The sequence below is a fragment of the Fringilla coelebs genome (genome assembly GCF_963513975.1).
Source record: "Fringilla coelebs genome assembly, chromosome: 4".
NCBI lineage: Eukaryota > Metazoa > Chordata > Aves > Passeriformes > Fringillidae > Fringilla > Fringilla coelebs.
In genome coordinates, this window is record NC_140032.1 from 70837943 (window position 1) to 70857318 (window position 19376).

General features: G+C 43.6%; 1 protein-coding gene across 18 annotated transcripts in view; it reads left to right on the forward strand.

The window, feature by feature from the left end:
* Positions 1-8723, forward strand: part of CAMK2D (calcium/calmodulin dependent protein kinase II delta) — a 120829-nt gene extending 112106 nt beyond the window's left edge. For 17 of the 18 annotated variants that reach the window (XM_084204133.1, XM_084204123.1, XM_084204139.1 and 14 more), the window contains 5 exons: positions 1031-1106; positions 1700-1794; positions 2392-2620; positions 6127-6175; positions 6712-8723. In XM_084204133.1, the coding sequence (XP_084060259.1) occupies positions 1031-1106; positions 1700-1794; positions 2392-2620; positions 6127-6133 (407 nt within the window). In that variant the 3' untranslated portion in view covers positions 6134-6175; positions 6712-8723. The remainder of the gene's footprint in view (positions 1-1030; positions 1107-1699; positions 1795-2391; positions 2621-6126; positions 6176-6711) is intronic. The other variant, XM_084204134.1, reaches the window with a different exon arrangement.
* The last annotated feature ends 10653 nt before the right edge of the window (positions 8724-19376 follow it).

Sequence of the window (19376 nt, forward strand, 5' to 3'; positions counted from 1 at the left end):
TAATTTCCTTGTCTCTGATTGAGATGTGTTGCTGGGTTATTTAATCAAATCCTTTAGCTCAGCTGTATGTATGTGAGATGCTGCGTGCAGAACTGGTAATTTCCTCACTGCACGAGGTCTGCTTGTTCTGGATCTCTTTTTGCCAGCCTTCTGTAGGACTGCACCATTATTTCTGACTCAGCCATCCCACCACTTGGCTGGTGCTGGAAATGCCATGCAGGGTCCACACAGTCTGGCCCATGTTGTTTCAACTGATGATGGAGGCATTACTGCTCTCTTCATGAGAAGTCTTTGTTCTTTCCACAATCCTTGTGAAAAATAGGGCAGTTCATACTTGAAATGCTCTTAGCCACAGTGCTAACAGTCAAGAGCTGCTCACAAAAATCTTTGGTAGACCTTTACATCCATTTTTTTTACCATCACTTTTTTCCTTGCTGATTTCTTTTTGGTCCTGTTCACCAGAATGCTTTAGGTGCGCACTAAGGAGAAGGTTAGCCCCACAGTGTCAGTTTTGAGCACAGCATTGGAAAGTTAATTTCTCTGTGTGCTCCCCAGCATTTTCTTTTGAAGAAGAATGTGATCTCTCTCTGCACTTTAGGTTTTACCATTCCAGGCATGTTTTTGTAAGTGGTCAAATCCATGTGTGGGAGTGTGCTGTTCAACTGTTGCTTGCAAACAGAGCTACTACAGCCAGACTGGCTGTAAAACAGTTATCAGCTTCCTTGAGTTTGAAGTCTAGAGTTGGGCTTGGTTTGTTTTGCTTTTTAAACAGCAGATCCTCCGGTGAAGGAAAGATAATTAGAAGTCTGATAGGAAGGTGGATTGATCTTGATGTGTGTTTAATTTCCTTGTGGATACAGGAGTGCACTGAAGGCGAATCAGTGCAAAGCAACCATGTAACATCATGTCCTTTGGTCGTAGAAAGGAAGAGAGATGGCTGTTGTGCCAGCTGGGGAGTGACAGAATACCTGTCAGCTGTCACCTTCCACTTTGCCTTCCCCTGTAAGATTGGGTTTGTGTCTCTCCCCAGCTCGTAAGCAGGAGATTATCAAGGTGACCGAGCAGTTGATTGAAGCCATCAACAACGGGGACTTCGAAGCTTACACGTAAGCTCCTCTTTTGGAGGGAGTGAGGACAGCTGGGGTATTTGACACTGTCTGTGTAAATATGCATGTTTATGTGTGAGTGCCTGTGCTTGGAGTCATGTGCTGTTGAAATACCTTCTAGATGCCCCCACAAAACACAAGATATGTGCATGGCTGCTTTTCCCTGGCTTCACATATCACCAGTTTCAGAAGAGCTGCTAGTGTAACTCCAGTGCAGTTAGAAGAAAATATTTACATCTGGCTTACATAATGATGTGAGGCGTAAAAAATATCTCTTGCATTGCACAGCCGCAGTTTTCATTGTCACAAGTAAAAATTCCTGCTTGTAGTAACACTGATTTGTGGGTCTTTTTTTGGTCAAAACATGATTTATATGAAGTGTGGTCCACTCAAAGTAAGCTGCCAAATTTAGTAATTGAGCTGCAACCAGAACTCCGTGCCTGCTCCTCATGTTAAATTCTGTTCTTTTCCAGTGTGATGGCATGAGTAGTCAAAATGTTCGATAGGAATGAAAGAAGCAATTAAAAATGATCTCTCCAAAGCGGTGATCCCTAACCGCGTGTGCTCATTGCACAATTTCCTCTTTTCCACAGAAAAATCTGTGATCCTGGCCTTACGTCTTTTGAACCTGAAGCTTTGGGTAATCTGGTAGAAGGGATGGACTTCCACCGGTTTTACTTCGAAAATGGTAAATATTCCATTTTCATCTCCGAGTCTTCATCTGTTCCTTGTGACTGTGTGTCTCTCATCTAATGAGCTTTTTGGTCTGGGAGTTAGTCAATTGACTTGGGCAGGGGAAGGGAGTATTATTTTTTTCAGAGTTCTGCTAGGGATGTTTTTCAGTTTGCTTCTGCTCTGCTCATTCACACATCACCTGTGTGGGCACCTCAGAGGGCACAGGTATTTAGAACTAAAAAGTCCACATAAAGAATGAGTTAAGAGTTTAATTTTTTTAACTGAAAATATTGGGTACAAATGTCATTAGACGTAACAGAGAAACTGAAATGTTGGGAAAATCCAGGTGGTGCCCTCCACTTTATTTAATCCATATATGTACATGGATTAAACATATTTACTTATTAAGTAGTGTATAATAAGTGATTGTGCTCATTCTACAAAGTATTTTAGTTGTAGGTGTGATTATCATAAAACCCTAGTTACGATTTTGTATCTGCTAAGCCTGAGATTTTTGTGTGTAAAACAGGTTGGCATGAGTTTTTTTGGCTTACCCAGAGCAAATGTGGTTTTTCCTGTGCGTGCCCGTGTCTCTGTGTGTGTGTGGTAGCTCTGTCCAAAAGCAACAAGCCGATCCACACGATCATCCTGAACCCGCACGTGCACCTGGTGGGCGAGGACGCGGCGTGCATCGCCTACATCCGCCTGACGCAGTACATGGACGGCAGCGGCATGCCAAAGACTATGCAGTCCGAGGAGACGCGCGTCTGGCACCGGCGCGACGGCAAGTGGCAGAACGTGCACTTCCACCGCTCGGGCTCGCCCACCGTACCCATCAAGTAAGGAACTGCCCCGCCACGGCTCACACCTCCTAGGCACACCGCGTAGTCCAATAGCTGCTTTGGGCCTTAAAACTGCCAGCCGTCCTCCGGTAGCGTCCTTTTTTGTGGTTCTTCATTCTGTATTATACCCACTGCTGTGCGTAGTGTTGGTGAGAAGATTTCTAAAATAATGCGCTTTTTTGGTTGTTGTTTTCTACTGTGATGCCCACTGATCCCTGAACTGACAGCTTTAAGAGCAGGAAAGTGTTTTAGTGTAGAGAAAGCTTGATAGAAGTCACACAAAACAGGATTAGAAAACCTGGAATACAATTGCTGGAAAACCTGGGAAAATAAAAAGCAGTAGGATACATGGAGCTGTCAGAGCTAACCAGAAAGTTTCAAGTAAAATGCATCACTATTGGGAAAAACTGAAGTTTGACTAATATTTAGTGTGATTTCCAGCCACCTCTACTTTCCCAGGTCTAGGTATGCTCACTGCAAGTTGGGTTTGAGCCAGTTTACACATTTACCTTGTAAATTGAGCCATCCCAGTCCCTCTTACGTTCTCATCTCTTTCCCCACGCTCTCTGTGCCTAGCTGCTGAGTATTCCTTGTTGGGCAGTTCCAACATCCCCATGGGACAGTCTCTCATCTCTCCCATCAGCATTTCTCTCTGCTGTTCATCCAGGCCCTGCCACACCCTCGGAGTCAGGCAGTGACTGAGTTCCTTGAGCCACGTTGTCACCAGGGTTAATGACAGCACACTCGGGGTTGCAATAACAAAAGAAAGAGTCACGGCTTGCACAGGAGGTTCTGCTCAGGCCATTGGCTTCTCTACTTCTTCAGCAGCCTCTGCTAACGAGCCCAAACCTCAGTGACCGGTGGTTTCCCAAATAGGCAGCACTGGTCCAGGCCTGGCTTTGCTCAGTTGTTAGCGCTCTGTGTAAGATACAATTCCATTTGTGTCAGGTGTCTTAATGTGGAGAGTGGCTGAATTTCCTGGCGTGGATGGTAAGGGCTTAGATTTCATCTTTTGAACCATCATGTCTCATATTTTACTCCTTGCAACCCTGTTCTCCTATATGAAATAATACTTGATGAAGTAAGAAATAAGGTAGAATGAAGTGTTAAACTCATAAAATTCATAATTCATCCATCTAAATAACAAATATTTTGTTATTTAGGAAAAAAGAAATTTTATTACTTAGTGATAACTGGTTTATTTCAAAATAGGAAACCAATGGGAACAAGAGCCAAATGTCCTTTGTTTCTCACATTCCAGCTGCACTGCCAGTGTTTCAACAGATAGTGTTCAAAGAGCAGTTACTCTTCCCTGAAATGCAGCTTTAGGTAAATCTTTGAGGTTTTCAAAAAGGAGTGTTTGTCAAGAGATCTGAGCTGGGTGGTGTGTGTAGAACCAGAAAGACCAAGTGAAGCAGGTTCACCTGGCCCACTGCACCCTGAACAGTCAGTGTTTACAGGACAGTGACATGAAATGGGCTAGAGAATAATTTAATCTTTTCCTCTGGTTTTTATTTTTCCACCTTTGTCTTTTTGGGAAGGTACTGCAGGATGTCCTTTGCATCTGCTTCTTCTCCCTAATAAAGATAATGATTTCTGGGACTGCCAAGGGTGGAAGGAGAAGAAAAATCATCATGGAGTAATTTTTTTTCAGTTGCCTGATGGTGTCTGTATTGGTGAATCTTTTGAGCCAACGGGGTCAGACAGAGGAGATTTCAGGATTGTGAGGGGTGTCCAAGCTTAAGGGGTCATAGAGGAGCCTTAGAGCCAGACTGAGGCTTAAGGAGAGATTCCCTGAGTTAGCAATATAGCCCTACTGGCAACAATATCACATAAATCCCATAACCAGCTCTCATCTTGAATTCAGGCGAGGTTTTTGGACTTGCTCCTAGCACTGTTCCAAAATATCGTTGGTCTGATGGTTAGGAGCCTTGCTTTCCCGTGTAAAATTTGGTCACCTTCAGTGTATGCTTAGTTCTTCCATGCCATGGTTGTTCTCCTGCGCTGGTTTGGTGTGCAGACATGAACTGTTTGTAGGAGGGCTGATCAGATCATTGCCACCTTCTACTTCCATAGGGTTAACAGCCAGTGCTACCTCAGATGGCTTTGTCTGATAGGATCTCCATTTTCCTATTACCTTATCTCCTTACTGTCTTTTTTTGTTTGAGGTTTGCCTTTCCATTAGCTTAGCTTCTTCTGAAATGCTCTGTCCAGTTGTTGTCAGGGCTTTATTTAATTCCCCAATGTCTTCCTTCTCCCTGCTCTGTTCTGGCACAATTTTTTCACTTTTCTCATCTGCAGCACATCTGAGACAGCCACCTACTTACCCTCAACTCTCACTTCCAGCCAGTGAGTGCATAGAAACTTCTACAGAGCTTTGCACTTCCTATTATTCCATGTAATATTTTTGGATTACCCAGCCCTCAAGGTTATTTGGTTCTCCTTGCACAATGCTCCTGTTTTCTTTGCTTTTTATAGTGCCTTCCACCTAAGTGTCAGTATGCTGCGTGAGATGGGTCCTACTGCTTGTGCTCAGCACTAGGGAGTCTCCTCTAGGCTGTTAACTCCCCTTTCAGCACAAACATTGCCATTCTTCTTTATTCCCCATCTTCTAAAGTCTGACTGAGAGATTCCCATGTAGCACCAACCTAGACCCATCTTCTTCTAGAACCCACCCTGAACATATTTACACTGTCTCATATTTCACCTTTGCTTTTCCCAGTCAGAGCAGCAATAACTCCATTTTGGAAAACTCAAGGAACTTAATTAACTTATTGTTCTAGTTCCTTTATTTGAAATGTATACAGTCTACAGCTACTTATTTAATTATTACCAATGCACAGTAGTTAATAATGGCGTTTCCATAATAAAAAAGTATTTTACACATCGTGTCTGAAGATGAATTTCAAATCTAATAAAGCTGCAAAAACAATTATAGCTGTGATCTGCTAGACACGGTATCCTAGATGGTGTTAAACCAGTTGCTGAAAGCTCAGTAGCTTCCTTGTTTTCAGGAAGGAGTGTGCATAAGTCTAAGGATAGAACTGAGCTCTTTGGTAGCTATAGATATAGGGAAATGTTTCCTTGTGGCAGAGAACTTACTTGAAAAAGGATATGAGCACAAATACGTGTTTAGTTTATAAATAACTTTTATTCATGGTTCTGCACTGAGTGAGATGCGGCAAACTTGGGTTTCTGTCTTGTCCATGGTTTCTCTCGGAGTGATAGGAGTGACGGTAGGAAACTGTTCTCTGTATCCATGTTCTTAGGGACCTGTGCTGATGTGTTTCTGTAGAGCTGTCTGCTTGTCCTCAGAGACTGCACCTGCCCAATATGGGCAGTCAAAGGACTGCTGGGCCTTGAAGTGACTCCCTAACCTAACTTCAGCCTCAGTGAGGCTTATGTTCCCTCCCTGGTCACTGCTCACACCTTCTGATACTTTGATAAGCACAGTGCCAGAGAGCAGGAATGCAGAGTAAAGAGTTTGTTCTGTGTTTGTGCAGTGCCTAGCGCAGAGGGATCCCACCACGGCTCCAGCCCCTAGATGCTACGGTAATACAAATGATGCTACAACCTCAATTAGCTACATACTTGCTTCCAGCTCCTTTCTCTTCTTTCTCTCTCTGCATCATTCGGCTCTGGCATGTCTTGCATGTGAATGACACCTGATTCTTCCTTGTCACTTGGTCCAATCTTGGTACAAGAGCCTCAGTCCATGGCAGTGCCTGCAATGTCCATGCTGAGGAAGTTAAGTTATAGCCAGAGATTCATGGCTGAATTCTACCCTCCCTTCCTTAAGGAATCCCTTAAGACACTTTGGCTTCCTGCCTCAGTTTTCTTTTTTGTTTTCACAGCCTCTGGCATCTTGTAAAGATGGAAAATGTCTGTTAAGTGGTTCGAAAAATAAAAGAATGCTTTGCCTGAGTGGAGGTTTTTTTCCCTTGTTTCTTCCCCAGTATCATGTTTAGTGATCTCAACAAGATGGTTTTTTTCAATAGCATTGGCTAACACTTGAGCATGTGTTGTTATCTGGTGGTGATGTTACCTCAGTAATGGAAATCTGTTTGTTTTTTTCTCCTTCCTCCTAGCTAAAAATATCAGCGGTGCCGCTCTTGCATTTTCTGTACCCAACGCACCTGGTTGATTACCATCTTGGCCATCCCGTTCTCTTCATGCATGTTTCTGAGTGCATGAAGTTGTGAAGGTTCTTCATGTAACACATTTGTGATGCACCACGTTGCTGTATATTCCATCTGTACACTGTTAACATTTCAATGAAGGTGATGTTCCATACAAATAGAGAATAACAAGGCGTAAAAGACAAAAAAGAAATATTGGATGGACAGCAGTAGACACACAATGCATTTGTCACTTGCTCCATTTATGCCAAGACATAAATTTTGACAGACAACTTTAAAATCTAACGTGTTTATTAAAAAAAAAAGGAAAAAAAAAGAAAAAGTATATTTTACCTTCTTTTTAAGAACTGTTTTTTGACTCCTTTTCTCCTGAGTCCCAGGATTTTGCTTTGGTTCTGGTAGGAATGGTTAGGATTTCCGCTGGCAGCTCCATTACTGTAAAACAGATTTTTCTCCTAGATGGACAAAATCACTGATAAATGTGGAAGTGTTAATATCTTGGCTTTGGACCAGCTGCAGCCTTCTTAGTTTATTAGTCTATGTAAACTGGAAAAATCTCCTCATTTGCTGGCCTGGCCACTCCAGAATTAACTGTCAGTGTTCTGGTGAGTCAGCAGCTTCCGTTTTCCTTTTGAGTCCTTTTCGCTTTCTTATTTTGCTTAACTGAACAGTTCTGTCGGATGATTAAGCAAAATTAAACATTGTAAGGAACTAACTGATAATTGAGAGACAGTTTTTGAGGATTAAAATGGAAGGAAAGAGAAAGATTTTTATCGCTTTTAGGACGTACTGTAAATTTTTTAAGGAGGCTTTAAAAAATATAATATGTGGGTTAATGTATAGACCAGTTGTGTGGATAATATACTCAAGAAATATTAGGCCTTAAAGCTAAGTATGAAGAGTTTACTTACATTACGCTGCTGCTGTTGCTTCTCTGGAAATGAATTACGGAGACACCGGTTTTCCGTGGGACCCTAACACTTTACCACAGGTTTGTGTCTCCCCCTCTTGCCCTCACTCCGCTCCTGGTTTCTCAAGCTCCCCTGGCAGCGTTCGGTGTCGAGGCCGGCGATCCCGACGGGTTTGTCCCGGCTCCAGGCCGAGGGTGGAACGCTGTGCCGGCAGCGCGGAACGCAAACTTTGCAACGGGGACTAGTTCTCCTTCCCTCACATTGCTGTAAAAATACACCCTCGCAAGAATTTCAGTTTCTTCCCTTCCACTGTTCCAGGAAAGGCCAGGCTGGGCTGCTCCTGTTCTCCCCGTGGTTCTGTTAGCAGCGGACTCCTGCTCCCCGCAGCGCTGTACAGTGCATGGTGTCTGAGTCAGTGTCCTTTTTAGCCGTCCAAAATTTACAACTCGGCAGCCAGAACTTTTTAAAATGGGAAAGCTTCCTAATTTGTACCATTTCACCTTTCTGTGTTGATTACTAATCAGAAGCAGTTCTTAAACATGTTGATGTTGTTTCTAGTGGGTGTATGGTAGATGGACTTAAGCTTCTCTGATAATTACTACATGATTTTAAACAATATATATTTAAAGTAAGCATCTACAATAAATGTGTTGAGCCATATTAACCTGCCAATGGGATCTGTGAAAAAAGTAATGGCCTCATTTTTTTCTCATTAATTTCTTTTTTCTCTTTTTTTTCTTTTTTTTTTTTTTTTTTGGTGAAGCGGCTATAAGTGGCATAACTGTATTTAAAATTAACAAATTAGGTGTAGGGTGTTTTTTTTATACTTCTAACATAGCATGTGGTGTTGATGTATTACTGTAGACCAAGTTTGTCTTCCACACCAAGACGTGAGGAACTTGTGATTTGTTCTCTCCACCACAACTGAATTATACACTTCTGTCATTTTGGAACACTGCAGTTTACCATGGGACACAGTGTACATATTTCTTGCCATAATGGTAAATGATTGATATATTTAAGGATTAATAAATTTGTGATTTCTGCTGACATTGTGCTTGTGTTTTAATTTCCCAATTAACTGTGATCTTTGCAGTGGAAAATATGTGGTGTCTGCTTGAATTAAGACGCTAGAGGCACAGATGCACTTTCTTAGGAGCTGAATTTTTGGTTAGAAAATACAAGTGTTTGCTGTTGTGGTTTTTCCTTTGGTTGGTTCCTAAGTGCCTTTCCTGGGGCTGATGGCGCACTGCTCATGCTCAGCTTTGTTGGTGGACTGTGCACATACCTTGTGCTTGTAGGGCTATATTTAGAAATGTTTTAGGTAGTTCCAACACTTCTGTTGCTGCCTTGCTGTTTTTCATATATATGCTCAGCCTGTAACACAAGGCTCTATAAGAGAAGTTATTGTATGCTGTATAATGCCATAAAACACATGTAGGAATGTAAAAACATACATATAGAAATACAAAATACATTTACATCTATAAATAATTAGGATTTAAAATAACATACCAGTTTAAAAGCTTACATATATGTCTGTAGTGATTTCAGGCTGTCTTAAACCATGCTGAGCCACAACTGAGGACAGTCTTTTATACCAGCAGAAAAAAAGAAGGACGAAGGAGAGGAAACAACTTGCAGCTTTCCTGGGTCAGGGAATGCAGAGCTGGACCGGGGCCAAGGCAGCGTAGCTGGAGCAGCGGCATTGGCGTGGCAGGTAGCCAGAGCCTATCCTGGGTTGGTCACAATTCCAGTGCTTCTTCTTGGGTGGCATTTTGTAAACAAAAAAAAAAGGTAGTCAGGAGAGTGCTCAGGGGATTGGAGTTCTTCACTAAACCCCAGAAGGAGCAAAAGCAGTTTAGTCTATTGGGAGGTCTCATATTTTGTCATGTCGCTTTTACCTACTTTTTTTGCTCATTTTTTTCCAGTGAATGCTATTCCAGAAATCAGTTTGATTTCCATTTTAACCATGCTCCTGTATAAAGCTGTGTGACAGCAGTGGAATTGCTACTGATTTCAGGTATGCAGAGAAGAGAGGTCAGTGGATAAAGCCAAATGTTCAGCAGCGGGCTGGGAGAACACATTTTCTCCATATCAGGCTGAATATTTGGGAGAGCAGCAGGGTTTGGGGGCTGGTTTTGGGTTTTTTCATGGTTGTTCTTTTATAGCACAAATATTTTCATCTGCTGCCTCCTGGTGGCTTTGTAATACTGTTTTCTGTTTAGGAGTGTACAAGAAGAGGCTGTTCTGAGCAGAAGAGAGCCCAGTGCTTTCATTTATTCAATTTTTAATGTAAGTAAGGAACACAGTATTTCAGGGCCTGAAAATTACCATTTCCTGGGTCTTGAATATACCCTATACATACACCTGAAGTAATCAGATTGGTTCTGTTTTCTAAAAGTGGCCTCCCAGGACACATTGAAGAAAAGTACCATCTCCTAGGGCTGTATATTAAATCCAGAGTTCATTGTGTCTAGGATTAACTTCACTGTTTCTTCAGTGAGTTATTAATCCTTGGTAATTTATCATCTCCTTGGGCTGTTCTCTCAGAAAACAGAATCGTTTCATGCTTCTCAGGGCTTTTCTTTCTTCTTAAATTTGTGTAGTCATACTTTATACATAACCCATCATAAAAACACCAGTAGTCAAAAAGTTAACTGTAGTCCTTGAGGAATTGATCCAAATTGCTTCAGGAGTTCAGTGCTGCGAGGTGCAACTGCTCAAGCCGTTGTTCTTGCAGGGAGAGCCGTGGGCTGACACCCCTTTGCAGGAGTACAGGGAGGTTTGGCCCTCACAAAAGGTGACACTTAGCAATTCTGCAGCCTGTCCAGGCCTCGCAGGAAGGGAAGGCTTCTCTCCCTTCCCCTCCCTCTCTAGCAGAGCTCCCTGTGGCTGAGCAGGACAGGTTGCAGGATCTGCTTCAAGGCAGCGTGCATGTGGAAGGAGGCAGGAATTCGGAGTGCTCACATGCTGCAGAACGGCAGTGCCAGGGCTGCCTGTTCTAGCATGTGCTTGTCCAGACCCAGCCCAGGCCAAAGGCACTGCAGACAGTAAGTTTAGGGAAGAGGAGAACATTTAGTCAGAGGGTGGGGCGAAGAAAATCGGTGCAAAAAAAAGACAAGCTGATAGAAAACAGGATTTCCAAGGCAAAGAGATAGAAGAGCACTATTTCTATGTTGCAGAAATGTCACGTTCTTTCTTCAAAGCCGTTCCACAACCCAGCTGTAGCACTGGACCATCTTAGGAACTAAGTGGGAATTAGGCCCATGTAATCTTTTTCATCACAGTGATCTCTTGAGTAGTTAACAAAGTTAAATGGCTAAATGTGGCAAGTGGTTGAGACGGGGCTGCTTCCTTAAAATAGCAAGGGCTGAGTGTGCGCAGCCACCCTCTAAAAAGTTGTTTTCATTTGCAGCACAGCATTTATCAGGAATCTGACACACCTTACTGCAGCCAAAGGCCTTGCTCTTACTTCTGCTGTCCTCTGAAGTCAGCCTATAATGGAAAGGTGCTGTTTCATGTCAGGGCAGGACTGGCAGCAGTGTCTGTCACCAAGTCCCCTGCTCACTGTCAGGTAATTCTCAGGAGCCAGCAAGCTGGTGCAGGGGAGAGGGGAATATTAATTCACTAATACACAGCCACTGCATTGGGAGAGAGCCCATGGCAAACAGAATGGCCCTGGGGAAGAAGAGACTGCTCAGCTCTCTTGCCACTCCTTTTCCCACCCTGCTGAGGCATCCAGGGCTGACTGTCAGAGAGGACAGCTGCCCAGGGTGGTGACACTCACAGGACCTTGAGTTACAGCAAGGGACCCTGCTAGCAGCAGCCAGCCTGAGAGCAGGGCTAAGAGTCTGACTTGGGGAGCCACACAGCTACTTGGATAAAGGTATTGCTGAACATTGGTACCTAAACACAAGTCAAACCCTTAGCAGGGATGTAGAAGACAGTGCTCCAAGCACCCACCTCTGTCATGTTAGACATGCAAGGCATGAACTGAATTAAGCATCGTACAGAGCTGTCGTCATGTCCTGCGCACCAAGGAGAGGTAAGTACTGAGTCAGAAGCCAGAGTTCAGTTTAAGGTACCTGGGTAAGTTCCTCAGACTAAACGGGCACCTGAACATCTACTCACTAAATAAAAGTGGTGATTTCTGGGGCTTTTTTCTTGAACAAAACTTTTTAGAGAGTAAAGCACAAAAGTGGGGCCATGCCAAAATTTGCCTGCCTTGTTCATTGTAGCAAATAGAATTATGGAAATCTTCATGAATGAATTAAGTTTCTCAAGTGGATACCTCAATTCCAATTGAGTCTTTATGAAGAAAAAAATCACAAACACAGTGAGTAAGTATGTTTGAAAAGTCTTGTTTATATCCCACTATGTTATCAAAATTCTAAATCATCAAGCCACTGGATCACCCAACCAGGAAGGAGACAGTCTGAAGTTGTAAAGGTGCACATTTCTTTTTCCAGTGGTTCAAATCAATCCTCGACCAACACAGGAGGGCTTATGGAATTTAACCTCATGGACATTTGCACTGTCATATGGGTATTTTTTGATTGAAAGTAGGTACTTTAATATAATTTAGTAAATTAAATTTACTAAATGAGTAAATGAGAACGATGGTTTATTAATTTGGAAATTGGTTGGAAAGGAGATTAGTGATAAATGATATATGTTGTAGGTGAGTAATTGACAGCTTTGCATTCTTCTCTTGTAGCAGCTTCTATGTGAACCCCCACAGTTCATAAATCACAAAGTAACAGAATGTTTGGGGTTGGAAGGGACTTCTGGGGATCCTCTAGTCCAGCCCCCTGTTAAAAGCAGGTTCACCCTGAGCAGGTTTCACAGGGGGATGTGCAGGCAGAGTTGAACATCTCCAGAGGAGACCCCTCAGACTCTCTGGAGAGCTCCTGCCAGTGCTCTGTCCTTCACAGAGCCCCTTCCCAGCAGGTCAGGCCCTCACCTGCCTGCGTGCATGGAGTTGTTCTTCCTGAGCTTCAGGTCCCCACACTTGCTTTTGTTGAACTTCTCTGAGTTCCTTTCCAGCCTGCCTGGGTCTGGCTGAATGGCAGAACAACAGCCTGCTGGCCTGTCCTGCCCTTTCGGAAGACTGGGGTGACATTGGCTTTCCTCCATTCCTCCTCTACTCTGTGACCTTTCAAAGACACCTAATCAAAGATAAATCTAATCATACTGAGAAGTTATTCTAAAAAGGATTTTGGATAGAGTAGGGCACCTTTACACACAGTAAGAGGGATTGGTAGCATGGCCAGCCTTTTGTTTGCAGGCTTTGTTTCCGATCCTCTGGGTGGCCTTGGGCTGCCTGGAGGATATGGTGTAGATCTGTGCACTTGTGACTGATGTGGCAATTCCCATTTTTAGCCCTTCATTGCTATTGTTTGTGTAGCTAATGTTCACATCATCTCTCTCAACCCTGGAGAACCCTGGAGTGGTTTCCAGGGTTCTGTGAGAATGAACAAATTTCCTTCTCTTAAATACTTAAATACTCTCCATGTAAGTATTTTGAAGAACCTGGGAATATTAACTACTTGCCAGCATCTGAGAGGGTGTTGGCACATCATTGTGGAGTCTGACTTTGGAGGCACCATTTCAGTCTCCTGTTGGGACCTAAGCAGTTTAAATAGTTACGTTCTCTGTGATGGAGCCAGATAAGCACAGCAGCAGTAGGCTGAATTCAGGGTCTGGATTTAGATCCACTGACAGGGATCTGGGAGATGTGAGTAGGAGGTTTTGGTCTTTTGCATTCAGGCCAACCATCTGAGCATGCGTTCCTTGTGCAAGGTCAGTGCCATAACTACTGAGTGAATATCTGAGACAGTTCTTGTCCATTTTTTCACTGAAAAATAAGCAGGGAAGGATCTATTTTTGTTTGGATGCAGTTTTTTTTAAATGGTCAAAATCTGCCTGACAACAGCAGGAAGGGTCCCTTTCCCTGTGCGTATGTCAAGCGAAGGTGTCTCAAAGGCTTAAAAATGCCAACGACTGATTAACACAAAGCTGAGAGTAGGAAACACTCCAAGTCTCTTTTCTTAAACAAATGGATGTATTTGAGGATTTCAGTATGTGAACAGATAGAAAAACTGAGGCTTAAAAGGTCCTGGGGCTTTGCTGATCCCTCCTTTGCAGTGGATTTCCAGTGTTGGAGCCCTGAGGGGCACTGGGTGTTCATTCTCTCCTCTGTAGTTGCATGGGGATCTCAGTATTTGTGTCTCACCACATTCACACCTTTCTATAAACAGCTTCCCAGTTAAGACCAGCTTTTCACACATGACAAGGCAAACTACTACACATCCCACGAGTCTTACACTGCCTGCCAAAAGGATGTAAGGGGGATACTTGGGAGAGTGGAAGAGCCAGAGGATGAGGACTCCAGTTTTCATTAAGAGGTCTCAGCAGCTCATGCTACTCATCTCTGAGGAGGAGTATCTGGCACAAAGATCCAAACATTTTGGTGGCAAGAGGAGACATCAGGTGGAGGCTTCTCCTCTGTAAGATCCTTTCCCTGCTCTGCCAAAATGCCCCTCTGCTGCTCCATGCCCCTCCATTCTGATGTTTGCCCCTTGCCTTTTGTGCTGCTCCTGCCCTACCTTCCTTCTCTTCCCAACCTTCTCATTTTCCTCTCATGTAAAACCCTGAGGTTCTTACCACGTGGCATTTATCTCGTTGACAGCAACATGTGCCACTCCTCAGAATGATTCATTTACTCGTATGTCTGAAATTCTACTCCCCCATCTTCCTTTTTTTTTTTTTTCCATTTCTCTTTTGTGTCACCCTTTCATGTGAGACCCGTTCCCAGGACGCAGCAGCAGCTGGAACAATAGGCTGTGTTCCTGGGAGCAGGGCTGCCGTACCCTGGTGTTCGACTGCGAGCCTTTTAAAAGCATTAGCTAATTGCTCCTCACGGTGTCACTGCATCGCCTCCCTGCTTTCAGCCTAAGATCCTGGCAGTGTGTGTTTGCCCAAGGCCACAAAGTTATTGGATGGCAGGGGTTTCTAGGTCCAAGGGTGAGTTTCCTTCATTCAATGACAGTGATTGCAGGCTGCCTGTGAAGGATTTATGGCCAGAATATAATGAGAGCTCAGAGAGTCTTGTGCTTGCTCGCAGCCCAGCATTAGCCCCAGGTGAGCTCCCCATGAAAAGCCAGGTTCACATCTGTCCTGGCAGCTGGAACTCTGCAGCACTTCTCGAATCTGATAAAAAGCACATCACACTGTTCTGAGGGCAATACTCAAATTGAGAGCAGCAGCCACACACCCCTGTCCTCACAGAGCAGGACTATCCTGGGAGTTCAGAATGTCACACTAGTTAATTATATTAGCTAAACCTTGCTTCCTGCATCTGTCAGCAGTAAAGGTAAGATAGCTGTAAAATATTAGCACTATATTGTCTTTGTACATCCAGAACAAAGGCGAAGAGGAAGAAAAGAAAAACCTCCAGAAATCTTTCCCAGGAAAAAAACCATCCCCAGAGTTACTGAGGTTTCTTTTTTATTTTTGCCACTGATACTGACCTGGAAAAGGAGAAAGAACCTGATCTGATGTTTCGATGCTAGATGAATCTTTCTGAGCTGGCAGTTAGACAAAGGGAGATTTGAGATGGTGATGAATGATGGAGAAGATGTAACTACAGGGTTTCAGTTTCACAGTGACTGGGTTCAAATGTGATGCTACAGAGCACAACAAAAGGTCCTGTTATTTGTTATTGATTTTTTACTTTTTTAAACCTAAGGGCTGACAAAGAGGTAACAAAAGTTTAATGGCCAGCCCAAGTAGTTCCACTACCTGTGCTAGGAGATGATACCAAAATTACTGGGAACTACTCCAGGTCCATGAGCACAAAAAAAATCTGGTTTGTTCTTATAATAATAGAATCCCAGAAAAGTTCCAGTTGGAAGAGTCCTAAAAGTTCCAACCCCATACCACAGGTAGGGACACCTTCTGCTAGACCAGATTGCTCAGGGCCGCATCCAGCCTGGCCTTGAACACTTCCAGGAATGGGGCAGCCACAGCTGCTCTGGACAACCTGTTCCCAGGTCATTGCTGTGAGATCCTGTCCTTTGGCCCTGGTTACAAAGAGATCCTGCTCTTTTCTTAGGGCTGAAAACACTCAGTGTGCTGATACAAGAGAGCTGACCAGTCAGGTAAGTGGTGTCCTCAGCTGGTAGTTAACTGTGATGGAAAAGGGGAGTTCAGTATTGGAAAAACTGTCCGCCACCCTTCATTACTGTGTGCTTGCAAGAGCTCAGTGCTGGGAGTTTATTGCCTTTCAGAACAGTGGGCTGGATAACAGAGTTGAGGTCTATTCTTACTTCTTGGAGTCAATTCCCTCCACTTACATTCTTCTTCCAGGAGGCAGAATTTACCTACACACGACGTGAAATAAATCTCTCCAGCTTAGGTTTTCCATCACATATCAGGGAGTAAGTGCTCCTGTGGGAGCTATGGAAGATAGTCAAGGCCTACTTTATTCCTGTTGCTCCTCAAAGCAAATTTCAAGATGCAAATGGGAAGTAAGGTAACCAGGTTTGGATTTACAATGCAGATATTAGTAGGGTCTAAGTCCCTTTGAGATGATGGACAGTTGGAGATGTCCACAGCACAGCTTGTGCTGCAGTGAGGTCATTTGGGCTATGCACAAATGGCTTTGACCAGAACTGCTATTTTCATAAAATAATGCAGACTTTATGTTACACTGTGGCAAGAGTCTGATGTGGTCACGTGTCCCACCACCATGCACAAATAACCCCAGAGGAGTCATTCATCATTTCTGTGACAATTTACTGGAGCACCCACTTGTTATTGTCAGCAGTGACGATGATGACGATGATGGAGAATCTGAGCACAACCTAGAAAAATGCATATTTGTATTTATGAGAAACATTGCTTTTGCTTCACTGCTGCCAGCCAGTCTGTCTCCCCTCAGGAGTCAGCGTAGGTCAGATGAGTGAGGAATGAGATGCTTTTGATTCATAACTCAGGATAACATTTGAGAAGTTCTGGAATATTTTTTGAGCATGAGCTGCAACTTCTCATGAGAGTTTGGTTTCAGGGAATGAAACAGCAGTTAAAGAGAGAGAAAATGGGAATGTGAGGGAGAGAAATATTGTGTACATGTCTTCCATTTCCTCTTTAGACTCTAATTTTCCCCTTCTTTCTCCTTTGCAGTCAAAAAATAAAATGTGAATTTAGTGGCAGGTGAGAGTATAGAGATGTTACAGACACAGCATAGGCTTAGTCATACTCTTCTGCTGCACATAGCTTCTTTGAACTGCACTTAACCATGTGAAGGATTTACATCCAGACAAGCAGAGGAAAGCTCCAGAATAACGCTAACAGTTTATAGGCATTGTAAATAAAATAAACCCAGCTTCCATTTGGCAGAAGAAGGCTATTTTCAGACCCATATAATGATACTAGAAACGTTTCTAGTGAAAGTACATTTTTGGTGTGAAAGCCTGACCATTTTTCTCCCTCACATATCCTAAAATTGCCACCTGGTTGTTTTTCATGGTTGATTTTCATCTCTATTCCAAATTTAAGGGTCAGGATTTTTTTGTGACTTGGACAACGCTTCAGGGTGTGCATGGAATAAGTTGTGTACAGGCAAATAACAACCTGCAGGGGAAAAATTATCCTAGTGATGGATGTAACAGTTCAGACAGCATCCAAAATCATAACAAGTAGATAAAATGCTGTAATCAGTGGAATGGGGAGGTTAAAGAAGCACTGAGCATGAGTGGTGTGAAGACTTGGCACAAGCTTAGTCCATTAAGGGACTTGGACTCTGATGTAGTCCTTGGTATCAATTTGGAGCTGTACTTGGTGATTTGTAATGAGAAAAAAAATCTGTTGAATATAATTCAAGTAGCAAAATGTACAATTCAATAGCAAAATGATGCTGAAGTTGGTTGCAGACATAGGCTAGAGCTTAGAAGCTGTCAGAGATATAGGGGTCCTGTCACTATCAAAGTGGGTCTGAATTCCCATATGCCATTTTACCCATCTCCTCCCACAGAAGTATTTCCACCTCCTACGGGATGAGGTGTTTTGCTGTTTCTGCAACGTATTTATTTGTAAGTTTTGTCCCTGCCTAGGGCTTTCTCTTCAGCACTGAAATACTGTCTGTCCAGGAGGCTAGACAGAAACCAACCAGGACCATTCAATATTCCAGTGACTTAATGTCCGGAATCTGCAACAGCTTTTCTGGTACCTTTCAATTGTCACGCAAGGCCATAAATGCCACCATCTCAAAGGTGTAATTCAGAGTCTCTGTTGCAAAGACCTCAGAGAAATGGCAATTTCTTTTTCAACATGTTGGAAGTAAATGCACAAAACCTGCTGTACACTACTCAGTCGTGATACTCAGATAATAAAATAAGCAAGCCTAGGGAAATTTAGTGCAGAAGCCAAGACCTCTAGGCAACGATGTAATATAATACAGAAAAGATATAACTCAATTGGAAATAGCCAGCTGGCACTAATGGCTCATTCGTTTAGACTCATATTTCTGGGCTGTCTGGCTTTTGGTGAGATGGGAGCAAGGAAAATCACGCCTGCCTGCCAACAGCTATCAATAAAAGCACTATTAAGCAGAGCCCTGTGGCTCAGGGCCCACTCCAAACCACCTTGAGAACTGGGAATGGTTTGAGGACACGGTCAAGAACCCAAGCTTTGTCTTATCAGCTTCCTGTGGTACTGTTTGGGTAATGTGCCACTGCTGGTGGTGGGGATACACCACACCTCACTACACCTGGCCCCAACAGAGCGCTCTGCTCTGCACATGGTGGAGGCCCCATCTGTGGCCAGCCTGAACCAACTAAACTGCCTTTTAGGCCCCTTGCTGGGCCTGACAGCACAGCTTGGAATGCCAAGCCCAAATCCAGAGCCTTTAGATGGACTGAAGGGTGAGAGCAGTGGGCACTTAGCATCTGGCCAGGAATGGGCTCTAGCGCAGGATAAGTTGTGACCCATCTGTCTGGGCATTACCATGTTGGGATGGAATGCATCCTGCCTGCTTTCCTCCCTCCCCTCTGGGCATCCTGGATGCAGAAGCTGGTTTGACTCCTTGATCAGGAACACAGGTTTGGTTTCAATGTCCTACTCCATCTGCTGTGATCAAGCCCAGGCCCCATTCCTATGCCCGTATTATCCCTTCTTCTGTTGTCTGGCCCTCTGTTTTGTCATCCTTCTGCCTCACTTGGTTTGCCTCAGTACCCTCCTGAATGAAAAGCCTGATGACTTTTTCCTGGATGATCCTAATTGATCCATTGCCACACTTGGTACTTCTGATACTGTTACCTAGAGGAAATACTACGACTACTATTAATAATAATAGCAATAGCAGTGACAAGGCTATTGTTATGGAGTGCCTAGGAAAGGGGGGCAGGCTATTTTTGCTGGCAGGTATCTGTGGCATGGCGGTTGTAGCTGTACACAGGGAGCACAGGGCCAGAGGAATTAAGTTGCTGAATGTCAGAGTGAATGACCCAAAGCTCTCGGAAGCAAAACACAGAGTGAATATGTCCTGTGGCACCAGTTAGAAATTACTCGTAAAGAACTGTACATGATACATGAATTTTGAGTTGGAAAGGACCTTGAAGTTCATCTAGTCTAACCCCTCTGCCATGTGTAAGGACACCTCCCAGTATCTCAGGTTGCTCCAAGCTTTGTCTAACCTGG